The following is a 14,133-nucleotide window of genomic DNA, read 5'->3' on the forward strand; positions in this document are numbered from 1 at the left end:
GGGCCATGGCTTTAGGTCAGCAGGCTCAGGAGGTCGACATGAGTTTTTCACCTTCTTTATTTTTTTTTGAGCCGACATGCAGTATTTCAGGATCCGATACGTAATGCCGGCGGTCGGAATCCCGACACTGGAATCCCGACCGCCGAAATCCCGACATGGGGGGACGTGGATCGCCCCCCCCTTGCGGGCTCGCTGTGCTCGCCACGCAGCGGGCCCGATGCCTCGCTACGCTCGGCACGCTATTTTATTCTCCCTCTATGGGTGTTGTGGACACCCATGGAGGGAGAAAGTTTCGGGATTTCGGCGGTCGAGATTTCAGTGTCGGGATTCTGAACGCCGGGATCCCGACCGCCGGCAAATTGACCGCATCCCGTATTTCATGCTCTACGAGGGCATTGAGGGAGAATATAAGTGTACCAAGTGAAGCTATTCTATTACTAGAAAAAACTGCTTATAGTTTTTTCTAGTAATTTATTGTCACCTTAAAAAAATAATAGAAAATGTAAGAAGGGTAAAATGTTTATTGTATAAATCAATAATAAAATAATATATAATGAAAAATTAGACATTTGTAGTACAACAATTCTATATGAATGATATTAAGATGTTGGCTTAGCCCACTCAAAGAAGCCACATTGTTTATCTTTTCCGAATGGGCAGACATAAAAATCTTTTCCATTGTTAGGACCGAGTTTCAGAACGGTCCTCCTAATACACCGCCTTCCATGGTTGCAGAATGGAAAATGTAGATCTGCCCACTGTAAAGAGATGGAACATTAAAGCCTCTGTTATAATTGGTGTTTAGAAAGATCTACATAAACTAGTGATAACCCTTTGAGTGCCAAGTTCTTTAAACAATATAGGTGTAAAAATTGCAAACATTTTTATTCATCATAATGACCTGCAATGTTTTTTATGTTGGAAATATTAAAAAAAAAAATTCTTACACAACATTTATTAGAAGTTATATAACAAATGTGAGCGACACTGGCATTTTGTTGCGGAGATTTTCAACATCTCACAGATGTTGGCACTAAAGGGTTAACTCAGTGGTTCCCAAACTGTGCGCCTAGGCTCCCTGGGGTGCCTCGGGACACTTGCAAGGGTGCCTCGGGTTAGTCGTCCAGGACCAATTCAAATTATTTATGATCAATTATTTCTGGACAAAACCAGTGCTGGTGGCTGCCAATCATAAAATGTGTACAATCAGAACCAAATCTTGCCCTTTACCACATAACTGAACCTAAGAATCACATATAAACACAATCTACTTAATTTGATATATATTTTTTGAGGCCTAGAGGTGCCGTGGAAAAATTCTGGTACTCTAGGGTGCCGTGATTAGAAAAAGATTGGGAACCCCTGGGTTAACTAGTATTCTCTCTGCTCTTATGATATTTTTATATACAGATAATCTGAAAACCATTGACCTTATGTGGAACTATTAAAGATGGTTTAGGTAATATATTCTAACTGATGTTTAAGTCTGTGTGGATCCACACCTCTCTACTGGCGTGGAACTATTAGTAACATTGCGAAATAAATTAAATATCTAGTCTTTCTTTTATACACATACTGTAACTTTCATTTAGATTACATGTAGTATCATACCTCCCAAATTTTGACCTGAGGAAATAGGGACACTCGCGCGGCAAAGCGCCCGAAAATGAGGCTGGGTGTATGCAAATGAGGTCGCGGCTTATGCTAATTAGCCGCAACCTCATTTTCATACGAGAATAGACGCTGTGCGCATGCGCACAGCGTCTATTCTGCTAGATTGGGGGGTCTCCCAACTGCCACCCCCCGCAGCGGGACAATGCCTGCCGCGGGTGGGACAGCGGGACAGGACCCGAAAATCGGGACTGTCCCTCTAAAATCGTGACAGTTGGGAGGTATGGTAGTATGACTGCAACGCATCCCTTTAATTAAGTTAAGACACATATTTGTATGAAAACATTAGCAGGCTAGAACTAGACGTCAGGAGAACATAACATTACAAACTATCCGAAAACTTACAATGATGTTCGAATACATACTCCTATGTGTGCTTTAAAACCTTTATGTAAACAGTATTTCAATATGCTAGCAGCCAGTCACATCAAGCCACACTATTGGTTCTGCTTAAAGAGGGGAATATTAGCCAGGGTCTTGAAGGGGTGCCACAGGTTGGTGGTACAGGTCCAATTAAATTAAGGTCAGTGACCAGTACTTGTGAATGTCAACCATAAAACATGGACAATCAGAAGCACAACTGTGCAATGCTACATAACTGACCCTAAAAGCAATTTTTATTTAATATTTTTGCCCAAAATATATCAATCAAACTTTTTATCCTAGGGGTGCAGTAAAAAAAATTCTAATGCTCTAGGAGTCCATGATTTAAGAAAGCTTGGGACCACATGGGCTAAGCTATTACTTAGCAGTTTACAGTATAATTTCAAAAATGTTTGCACAACCTATAAATATGGGGTTTTATTATTGAGAGTATTATTATTGTGTATTTGTTATGGTCAGAGAGAAAAAACACCCACATATTTAAGCACCCAGACTTATTACTTATTCTACTGATCTTAAAGTAAGTTTTATTTATAGAGTGCACTTTCTCCAACAGGAATGGCCACGGAGTTTATTCTGGTCCATTCACAAGGACAGTACGTTTGCAGGGGAACCGATGTTTTGCATATGCGCAGCTGTATTTCTGCGCATGTGCATACACCAGGTGTGTGTGTGTGGCCATGGTGAACAAACTTTTTTTTTTTTTTGCTGGGTGCACGCCTTAAAAGCTGTGGTGAGTGAGGCGGCGGATAGTCGCGCTCATGGGCGTTCCCATAGGAATCGCCCGGTGACGTGGGTGAGCAGCTGAGATCACTGGATGTCGGCTGCTCGCCCACTTCCTTCTGAATGCCCAAGCACATCTAAGGTTACCTCAGAGTAACCTTAGATGTACATGGGCCTTTCACATCATTTGATGATCATTCGATGTCTTGCCCAACAGCATTGAAAGGGCAGATCGACAGAAATTTGAGATTCAGCTGTTATCGGCAAAACAAGCATTTAAAGTCGGGCCCGTTTTGCCGATAACAACCGGATCTCAGCAATCCACGGCTGTTTATGTGGACAGGCCCCCTTTTTTCCCGATCGGCAGGCGGGACATTGAATCCCGCCAGGCGATCTGCTGTCGAGCAAAACGCAAGCGGGCCAGGGTCTTGGCTGTCGGAACGGATCAACAGTCGTGACCCGAGATTGAATACACCCCAAAGAGTGAAGAACTAAAGTGTTGATCATCTAATTCATGGATAAGGAAGATATTGTATATATTTTCAAGCATGATAGGTTTCTACTATTGGCCCGCTAAGATGGGGAATATTCTTCAAGATTGTCCTACTGACTTTCGAATCCCTACATGACTAAGGCCCAAATTACCTGAAGTAGTACTGCCCCGCTAAATTACTGCGATCTGTAGATCATGGACCTTTAGTTGTGCCTAGAATCTCCCTAAAGGTATCTGTGGGTCAAGCTTTTAGTAATGCGTCTCTGACTGGGAAACTCACTTCTCTGCACTGAGAGGCCCCCACTCTAGAATCCTTTATAAAAACAGATTCAAGACTACCTTTTACTGAAGCATTTCCTTAATACCACTCTATCAGAAGCAGCATCATCTACTACCTTGGGATGGTATCCGGACTTTGGGTCGACACCAAGGAGGTCGACAACCATTAGGTCGACATAAATTTAGGTCAACATGCAGGAAGGTGGACACAAGCATTAGGTCGACATGGGGGTTTTCATTTTTTTTTGGAGCGGAGATGTGCCGACAGGTGGTATTTCATGCCCTACCATCCACTTGGGCGTGGTGGGAGAATAAAATAGTGGGAAGAGCAAAGCGAGCCATTCGAGGGGACACGGTGCTACGTTTTAGTGTCCATGTTGACTGTCGACATTGGGGACAAAAAAAATGTGAAAACCACCATGTCGATCTAACCCATGTTCACCAAAAGTCCCATTCCATCTGTATTTCAGTGCAATGTTTTACAGAGGCTGACTGTACCAATTAATGCTATGCAAAGTTCTTTTTATGTGCACTTACTTCAAAAAACTCACAAGAAGTTTCCTTGGGCAGAGAACAGCTATAAAATATTCTCCCCTTGTTCTCCATCTTTCCTCACAACACGAAGAGCAGAGGGGCGATTATGCTTACTGCAGAGGGGGCTGCTTGGATTCAGTTCGGAGTTGGTCCCTGTGCCTTCAACTTGAGTTGAACTGTAAATGGAAATCAAATAAGTAACAGTAAACCTGTGCAATTCCATAGACTACTTCTGAGTTATATGTTCAGTCACCTGCCTAGAATAGAACTACAGATAGTGCGCATTGCGCATTGTGATGTTAAGGCCAACTCCAAATTCTAAATCCATTTTCTTGGTACTGACAATTTTGAAAGAACCATTGCATGCTTTTTTTTTTGCGAGAGGGACTGATGGAGGGGGGAGAGAAGATGTATAGCTGGGAATCAGTGTGTAGCTATCCCAAAGGTATTTGCCAGTGCACAAAAATAGATGGACTCCACTGCACATTAACAAGTGGTATTTGTGCGGACAGGCACATTCTCAATAAGCTTATTTCCGTAAGTACCTTTTACTTACTTTATAGACACTTCATAATTTACCATTTTGTTATTTGGTACATTGGATATTTCAGTTAAGGCAAATGAACAAGCTATAGATTCCCTGTGATGTCTAAAAATCAATACATCACAGATGAAAAATCAAAGCTTTTTTTTCTCTTTTTGCCCTTCACCTAAGCCACAATGTTCTCAATAAACTCAGAAAAATGACATCTACTATTCCTGTGAATTTGAAAAGTTAATAGAGGAAGTTAGATCTAGATAGATGGTTAAGTGAAATGTGTATAAATATACTGCTATATATTAATCCATTGTACGTGTCACCATGACATTTTGCACATTTTATTGGTAGAACTCATGGATTTTTATCATGCCAGCTATATGCATATGTATCGAGTGCAAAATGCCACACTGCAGAATGGTAAACCCAAACAGAATGATTGTATTGCTGGAATGCACAACTCTGCTAAGCAGTGTGTGCCGCCATTAAACTGCTTTTGCCATATTTCACTAATATTTTTTTATTGGCAAGAAGCAACACAAAAAAAACAGAATATTTTATTTTAAAATATAAATTTAATTTGTAACCAGTTATGGAGTTTGAGGATGCTGACATGAAAGTAGAGTTTTGTTGTGCTTGCAAAAACAATGTTCTAATTTACCTAGTATGTGAAACGGGATAAATAAGGAGGACTTGCGGTGTGTATGCTGGTGGTCAGAATACCAATGCCGGCTTCCCAAAGGAGGGAATCCCAACAGGGTTTGGGCAAGTATACAGAACCCTTCCCTCAACCCTCCCTCCCTGTTAGTGCCTAACCAAAACCCCTGTATCCTGCTGCTTTAACTTAATCTTCCCGTCTCGGCACATCCGTAATACATTTATTTATTTTTAATAATATTGGTCACACTCACACACCTATATGGTTTAAATAAATATCAGAGGTTCAAATCCTAAAAGAAGTACCTAAAGAAGTTATTTGCACTGAAGGAAAAACCTACACATCACTTTCTATGATTCTGTCACAGGGAAAACGCAGTGGTATTATTGCAAGCCAATTAAACAGTCAATGTTCTAATTCTACTGCGGAAGATGTGGTGCGGAGGAAATCGCATTAACAAGGATCAGAGTAGGTGAAGGAAGATACAAGTGACTTTTTTCTTCCAGTTAATACAGGCTTTCCCAACCACGGTCCTCAAGGCACACCAACAGTGCAGGTTTTGTAGATATCCAGGCTTGAGCACAGGTGATTTAATTAGTATCTGAGAGATTCTGATTAAACCATCTGTGCTGAAGCCTGGATATCACTAAAACGTGCACTGTTGGTGTGCCTTGAGGACCGTGGTTGGGAATGCCTGCGTTAATATAATCTCAGCTGGAAGAACAGACTAGGGGCCTTATTCTGGTCACTCTGAGGCAAATTCCTTCTCAAATGGACAAAATCATGTGCACTGTATGTGGTGCAGATAGAATTAGATTTGGGCAGGGTTTTTCTTCAAAGTGAGATCTATATTGCAGTGTAGAAATAAAGCAGTCAGAATTTTCCCTGCACAGAAACAAAATAACCCACCCAAATCTAATCGAATTCTCTATACACAGGTTACATCTGTAATTTTGTCCATTTGAGAAGGAATTTGCCTCTGAGAGTGAACCAGAATAAGGGTGTGGGTGTGTGTGTGTGTGCGGGGAGGGAAGTGACTTGGATTAAAACATAATCCCTATATCCCATCTTTCTTCTTTGGGCTTTTAATATGTATTCAATACACCATCACACTACTAGAAGAACATTTAAGTAATAGAAACTGCTCGGTCTGTATCAATGAAAGACCGGATTAAAGCATTGCCTATTACTTATATATCTAAGAAGCTTACAGTCCACCCCAATACACCTCTGTGAGTCTACAGAAATTACAACATGTCATCAACATGTTTTCTTACATGCATAAGAGTAACAGGTGTACACTGACCATAGGCAAACCACTGTTAGACATTCTGGATTAAAATGTTCCAATTTAATAATGCAACGATAAGCATAGCCATAAACACACTTAAAAGGTCTGACAAACTATTTCAAGTGGAATAGCCATGTCATCTATCAAAAAAAAAAAAAAAATACATTTGCATATTATCACACAATGGTTAATTCATGCAGTGCATTGTTTTGATATATGACATCACACAACAAAGAAACTGCATCCACTGTGTATTGAAGACCAGTATACTATAGAAAATAGTATATACAAAAAAGAAAATCACCTGACGGAAGAGCTAACACTTCTATTCGATACTGTATGTTCAGTCTTCCGTTTCTTCTGCTGGTGAATAAACGAGCAAGTGCCAGCATTTGTATTGCCGTTCACAGCTTGTAAAGGTGTCCACTGTTCGTTATCACTGCTCCTTCTCTTGTTGGTGGCATTGTGCATGCTGCTGTAATGGTTATTGATGGAGATATCTGCAGGTGGTTCTGTACTGATGCTGCTTTTTGGACTGAAGTCACTTAGTACCAAAGTTGTATTGCCAAAACATGTTTTCCTGTTTATCTTCACTTCAGAGACGGGTTTTACAAAACTGTTACACGGATACTTGACAAGGTCAGTCTCATAGCCAACACTTTCATTTGTTAAAGCTTGAATGACAAAAATGGGAACAAACATAAAAGAATTATCCAAAAGCAACTAAATTTGGATTACAAACATATTCTAGACCAGGCATGTCAAACTCGCGGCCGCATGCGGCCCCAGCCGCCTACTTTTGTGGCCCACAGTTTCCTTTGAAAAATTCTGCTGGGAACGGGCTTCAATGGTTACTGGTGGGGCTTGATGTTTTTTCAGAAGCCCGGTCCCAGCAGTCCTTTGCGGAGGTGCATGGCTGACGTCACCGTGCACTGGCGTACAGCGCTTACTCAGCGTCAGGCGCCAAATGAGTCGGTGGAGGCGGGCAGTCGGCGGCCATAGGGAGGGAAGTATATCTGGCGGCAGAGGGGCGGACAGCGCTGGTGTCTCTTGCGGATGAAGGCGCTGGTGTCTTGCTGCAGTGCAGAAGGTGGAGGGGCGGACAGCGCTTCAAAAATAGTAAGACTTACTACAGGTGGGGTGGGGGGGGTGAAGAGGAGGAACTGTGGGGGCAATGTGTGTTTTCTGGCACTGTGGGGGCATATGTGTTTTCTGGCACTGTGGGGGCATATGTGTTTTCTGGCACTGTGGGGGCATATGTGTTTTCTGGCACTGTGGGGGCATATGTGTTTTCTAGCACTGTGGGGCATATGTGTTTTCTGGCACTGTGGGGCATATGTGTTTTCTGGCACTGTGGGGCATATGTGTTTTCTGGCACTGTGGGGGCATATGTGTTTTCTGGCACTGTGGGGGCATATGTGTGTTTTCTGGCACTGTGGGGGCATATGTGTGTTTTCTGGCACTGTGGGGGCATATGTGTGTTTTCTGGCACTGTGGGGGCATATGTGTGTTTTCTGGCACTGTGGGGGCATATGTGTGTTTTCTGGCACTGTGGGGGCATATGTGTGTTTTCTGGCACCCCGTGTCAGAATGTGAATTTTGGCTTATTCTCTTTGTCAGAATGTGAATTTGAATGATAAATATACACTGATATATAATATAGAGGAGGCGACTGTACAGTGCTGACAATGGGTATACAGGACAATTGTATATAGAACTTTTTTTTCTTCTTGCAGCCCACAAGATTTAGACCTCGGTTATTCGGCCCAGTTGGGATTTTGAGTTTGACATGCCTGTTCTAGACCCTTGATGGCTAACCTTGACACTCCTGCTGTTGTTGAACTACACATCCCAGCATGCTCTGCATCAGGTTTAGCATTGACAAATAGAAAAACTGAAGCACAACATGCTGGGATGTGTAGTTCAACAACATCTGGAGTGTCAATGTTAGCCATCAAGGTTCTAGACTGTAAACTAGGTTTATCTTGCTTTCCCAAATACAGGTTCTAAAACATTTAAACATATGCATGCTTAAGTATAGGGAACTAAAGTAGCGTTTAAATTTAGATTCAACCACCTGTGCTCAAGCATGGATGTCAGGAAGACTTGAGCTCTGGATGGTTTCAGCTTGTTTCCAAACATTGGCCCTCAAGGCACACTTGCAAGACAAGCTTTAGCACAGATGGATTAATCAAAATAATGGAGGAACAAATTACTGTAAATCACCTGTGTTCAAGTCTGGCTATAATTAAACCTGGGCTGTTAGTGTACATTACATATACCTTCTGGTCTGGGGGTAAGACAAGCATCACATTTCTTGTCTGATGGGTTATTGATGAGAGTGCAGACTGCACATGCCCAGTGTTCTTCATCACGCTTGCTCACATGGTCTTGAGACTCATGTTTACATGTCCATCCAATCAGACTATTCCGTTGGGGGAGTTTACTTGAAAAGACAAAAACAAAAGTGCAATGTCACGATTTAAAGGAGTACAAAGCTATTTTATGTTGCAGGAAACCACCCGCCCAAAACATAAAGAATGAACATTTTCATCCCCTGCACCTACAATTACTACAGCCACTACAATTTTTTTTACAAACATACTACACTAGATATGCAAATGTAGTGTGCTGACATCAGGTCTAGTTAGTGCGGTTGGACGTGGACAGTTAAGCCACATCCTTTGCTAACATTTGCATCTAATTATGCATACAGCAGTAGAAACACATTATCTGGCATGCGTCATCATTTGATGGACTAATCGGGGTTTCATGGAGTCTGGGAGAAATTTCCGGTCTACTATAAATTTTATTGGAGAAGGAACAATAGTCGAATGTAGTTATGGTTTGCCTGGGCCATTTCAATTCAGTGAAGGATAATCTTAATAATATGGCATGTAATTACATTATAAAAAAAAATTGCGTTTCCAACTTTCTGGATTCAGGTTAAGAAAGGCCTTAGGCTATTTCAGCCTAATGCTGGGTACACACCAGGACGACTAGGGCCCGATCCCCACAATCTAGATCCAATTCCGATCAATTGGATGTAGATTGTGTGCTGATTGGGCCCTTTTCTGACCTGGTGTGGACCGATACCGATCCGATGCGCGGTCCAGCGGGTCGGTCGTTATTGAGATCCTACCTGCTGCAGGTAGGATCTCAATGACGACCATACAGCCGGGTGCGGGTCGCCATCGGATCGGACCCGCTCACGGTGCACATCGTGAGCGGGTCGTGCCCCCCGCGTCATCGTGAGCGGGTCGGACGAGACACTGACGACCCGCTCACGATGTGCATCGTGAGCGGGTCGTCCTGGTGTGTACCCCGCATAAGTTACCTTTTAGGCAATTTGAGGATGGTGTGGAAAAATTTGATTGTCCTGAACAGAACCCTGACCTATTTCAACTCAAAGTTACTTGATAAAGTGGTAAATGCCGACTGCAAGCCAGGCCTCTGTCCTTAACATACGTTACTGACCTCACCAATGCTTTTGTGTCTGAATGGTTGTGAATCCAAAATCAAAAGCTTCCAAGAAGAGAGAAAGCTGATGCAGTAGTAACTTGTGGAACACCACATACTGTACAGTAAATACCCATTGTTGTGGAATGAGAAATGGTCAGGGGGTCCATGTTCCAGTGACCGTAGTAGTGGCAAGTTAAGTCATTGAAATGTAACCAATTTCATCTGGTCCTTGCCGGACCAGTTCCTTGATGGAACTGAAGAAATGAACCCACCATATGATATTGTACAAAGCTGATGAAGACTGAATAATGTGATAGTGTGCAATGGGTGAAAAGCTCAGAATGAAACTCAAAAGGAATACTGAAGTATACACACTATGTAAAATGTAATTTTCCTTGCAATCTGTGGGCATGATCCAGATGCAGTCGCAACTTTGGTGGTGTCGGAACTGAGCAATTATTGTTAGACTGCGCATGCATTGTGGCTGCAGTGTGCGTGCGCCAAAGACCTTTGCAATGCTGCTTACAATGAGGAATCAGTCACAAAGTGATTGGCAGGAAGAGGCCATTTGGGGGAGGTAACAGTGCGTGTCTACAAAAGGCAGGCATGTTGTGACTATGGACCTTATTCAGATCAGATCGCAGTACAAATTCGTTCTCAAAATGGGCAAAACCATTTGCACTGCAGGTGGGGCAGATGTAACATGTGCAGAGAGAGTTAGATTTGTGTGAGTTTTTTTGTTTCTTTGCTAGGTAAATACTGGCTGCATTATTGTTACACTGCAATTTAGATTATAGTTTTAAAACACCCCATCCCAAATTTAATTCTCTCTCTCTCTGCACGTTACATCTGCCCCACCTGCAGTGCACATGGTTTTGCCCATTTTGAGAACAAATTTGTACTGTGATCAGATCTGAATAAGGGCCTATTTTCAGTGGGTGTCTCGACATACAACTGTGATCTTGTACACATAAAGGGGGAAATGTATTCGGGTGAGAGATGCAGAAAGTGAGAGATTTGGTAAGAAATCTCCAGGTTTTTTTAAAGCGGCAATCATTTACACGGCAAAATCAGTTTGATTTTGCCGTGTAAATGATAGCCGCTTTAGAAACACCTGAATACTTCTTACCAAATCTCTTACTCGATTACATTTCCCCCAAAACATTGCACTGGCAACACAGCTTCCCCAGCCATTCTACACAGTCATGGAGACACTTAAGGCCTTGATGTTCCTCGCATCTGTGTTATAGATGCAACGGTGTAGGCAGTTGCCGAGCATGTAGCAATGGCTCTCCGTTCACTTGTGAGCAGCTGCTACATTTGCGTTGACTTGTAATTCCATCACTGAAAAGGGTGGCTGCTGCATCTGCATTGCAACCATATCCGATTCACGCACTGTGTGAAGATTTCAGTAATTTCCAGTATTAATTCACAAATGTATTTAATGTTATTTTGAATTCAAATTATAAAAAAAACAACAACACAAACATTTCAACATTTGATTGCAACGTTAAACAGGTAGACACGGGGCTGTAAATATCCTTTTTATACCTTGTGTCAACCTGCTGAGGTTTATCATTTTGGCACTTTGAGCAAAAATAGGTCATTCTGTTGTTTTCTCCCAGACGACACACTGTGATCTTTGTACCACATTGACCGCAGTTGGGTTTTTTGTACACTTTGTAATGTTTGTAGAGGGCTGAGCCAGTCTTCCGACTCTGTAAAAACAAGACAATATCATTTATATTATTATTTTAGTTGGTTAAAATTGTTTCTAGGAGCTTATTCTTTAGATTATTTACCTTATAGAAGAGAAGTGTAAAGTCACGCGTCATTTTTACAAGATGGCTCACGTGTCTGTCTGTCAGCTGACCAGCCTGTAAGACCACAAGCAGCCGTTTAAAAATAAGACTTTGATCTTTAAAATGAATGAGCCGATTAAAAAATAATTGCAACGTAATAAAATCACAGATAAAAAGGTTAATCTTCATTAAAAAAAAAGATAAAAAGAAAAACAAAGTCCAGACATTTAATTTGCACAGTATTACATACATGTTAGCAAGGTTAATGGTAAATAATGAAACTTCTGAATTTATCTCTATTGACTGAATGAACCTGTAAAAATCAGAATACTTTACCTGAATAGCAGGATGCAGACCACTGTCAAAAAGAGCTTCGTTCTTAATAATGTTGCCGACTCCAGGTAGCACTGCTTGATCAAGGAGCACGTCACAGAGCATGCGGCACCCCTGCATCTTCACCTCAGACTCCGCTCTAGAAAAACTGAAGTTTGGGGAGCAGACATCCAAAGCCTGAAATGATTGGACTTTTTCCTGACAATCGGATGCATTCCTTGGAATAGTAGAAAAACATTTCCAAGCAATCTGTATTAGTCAGTCACATACTACAAGGGTTCAGCTTAAACTCGGAATAGCTGCTAATTTGGTTCAATTACACCAGAATTGTGAAAAAACAATGAGCTTTCTATATAGGATTTCTATGAAATGTATTCAAAAATTCATAGGAAACCTTTTGATCGCATAAGTAAAAGGGAGTGGATTAAAAATGTAAGAAAGTAATCACATTGGAAATTCAGGCCCCCTTTACAGAACATCAAATACACCTACTCTATATTATATATGAAGTGAATGCGGCACTCTTGGAATAAGAATTAGAATAGCCAAAATTGGGTTCCTACTCGATGTGTCAGAGAAAAAAAAAGCCAGTGTGGCGGTGATATTTTTGATACCAAGTCCTGAGAGTGCTGCCATTCTATTCCCCTATGGTTTGGTATTTGTTTACTCCAGAGGGCATTGGGCAAGTAAGACTCTATGATGTGAAGTGCCAGCTTATGTTGTGGAGTGCCACCCTCATGGTGTTAATGGCACCAGGGTCATTCCATATCAAATCAACTTAAAAAAAATACACAAACAATTTTACTGACCCGCTCAGATGAAATTTGATGTACCAGTAGGATGGGGAGGGGGAACGACTAATCTACACCAAAATTTCAACATCATGCCATGGGATGAAATTAAATTTGGTACATGTTTAAATGAAATATAGGAGAACTCATAAAAAACAAAAAATTTATATCCCTTATTTAAAAAATTGAGGTCAAAGTTTATTAAACTTTATTTAATACTACATTAATTCAAGTGAAAAGATCTAGTCATAAGCTTCAAAATGACACTAATTTCATCTCTTTGTCTTAATTAGACTTCAAGTTACAGGCAAACGACCCCCACGGCAGTAAATTTACTTATTTTGTTCATTTTTAAATGGCTCCACCTCCAAAAATATCCAACCTATGATGTTGAAATTTGGAAATTAGTGTCTCGTTAGACCTTACAAGCACAGCAAATTTCATTTAAATTGGTGATGGTCATGAAAATGGCTGTGTTGATTTGATGTAGAATGACCCAGGACTGGCTTCTGAGTTACTGCATTTTGCTGGCAGTGGGTGCAGAAATCATTTCTGCTTAGGGTGAGTGCCAGACTTCTCTGCATTACACACACACTTTTCTTCATTCTTCTGTAGGTTGCTATGTTGGCTTATACTTGAAAACTGTAATATAATGGTTTTGATTTGCATGTTTTCAGACTCCACATGCTCTACGGAAATAAAAGAAGGCACTCATAAACATTTCAGAAGTATGTATATCCCCTTGCAATTAAGGTGGCGAAACTGGTTGTTCACATGTTCAGTGAGGTCATGGCAACAGAACTGCAGGCGCTACTGCATGGGATGGAAGCTTAGATACCCCTGTTTAATTGCATATATTATTTGCTGATGCAGGTCTGCAATTCAGCTCAGCATTAAGTCTTATATGTGAAAAAGCTGAAAGAAACATGGATAATTGTCAGCAATAAGAGACGGACGCTGTAGTATCTTAGTATTACCAGCCCAGAAGCAGTGCTTCCAGAAAACAATATTTAGGATGAACAACTATAATATGCAAATGCGCAAAATTAAAGAAGGCAAATAATCTGAAAACTTTGTCCTAAATATAAGTTTTAACGTTCCCTTTCAAAGTTGAAGTTTGTACAGTTTGAGTATCCCTTATCCAAAATGCTCGGGACCACAAGCATTTTGGATA

The 14,133-nt window shown here is 41.2% G+C and overlaps 1 protein-coding gene across 1 annotated transcript in view; it reads right to left on the reverse strand.

Moving 5' to 3' along the window:
- Positions 1-503: 503 nt before the first annotated feature.
- NEIL3 (nei like DNA glycosylase 3) overlaps positions 504-14,133 on the reverse strand; it is a 46,011-nt gene continuing 32,381 nt past the window's right edge. Inside the window, 8 exon segments of the mRNA XM_083170778.1 lie at positions 504-758; positions 4,088-4,151; positions 4,153-4,260; positions 6,876-7,245; positions 8,854-9,017; positions 11,585-11,751; positions 11,836-11,910; positions 12,172-12,385. Coding sequence (XP_083026904.1) covers positions 600-758; positions 4,088-4,151; positions 4,153-4,260; positions 6,876-7,245; positions 8,854-9,017; positions 11,585-11,751; positions 11,836-11,910; positions 12,172-12,385 — 1,321 coding nt within the window. The 3' untranslated portion in view covers positions 504-599.

Source organism: Crinia signifera, chromosome 1 (assembly GCF_055691185.1).
Source record: "Crinia signifera chromosome 1, ASM5569118v1, whole genome shotgun sequence".
Taxonomy (NCBI): domain Eukaryota; kingdom Metazoa; phylum Chordata; class Amphibia; order Anura; family Myobatrachidae; genus Crinia; species Crinia signifera.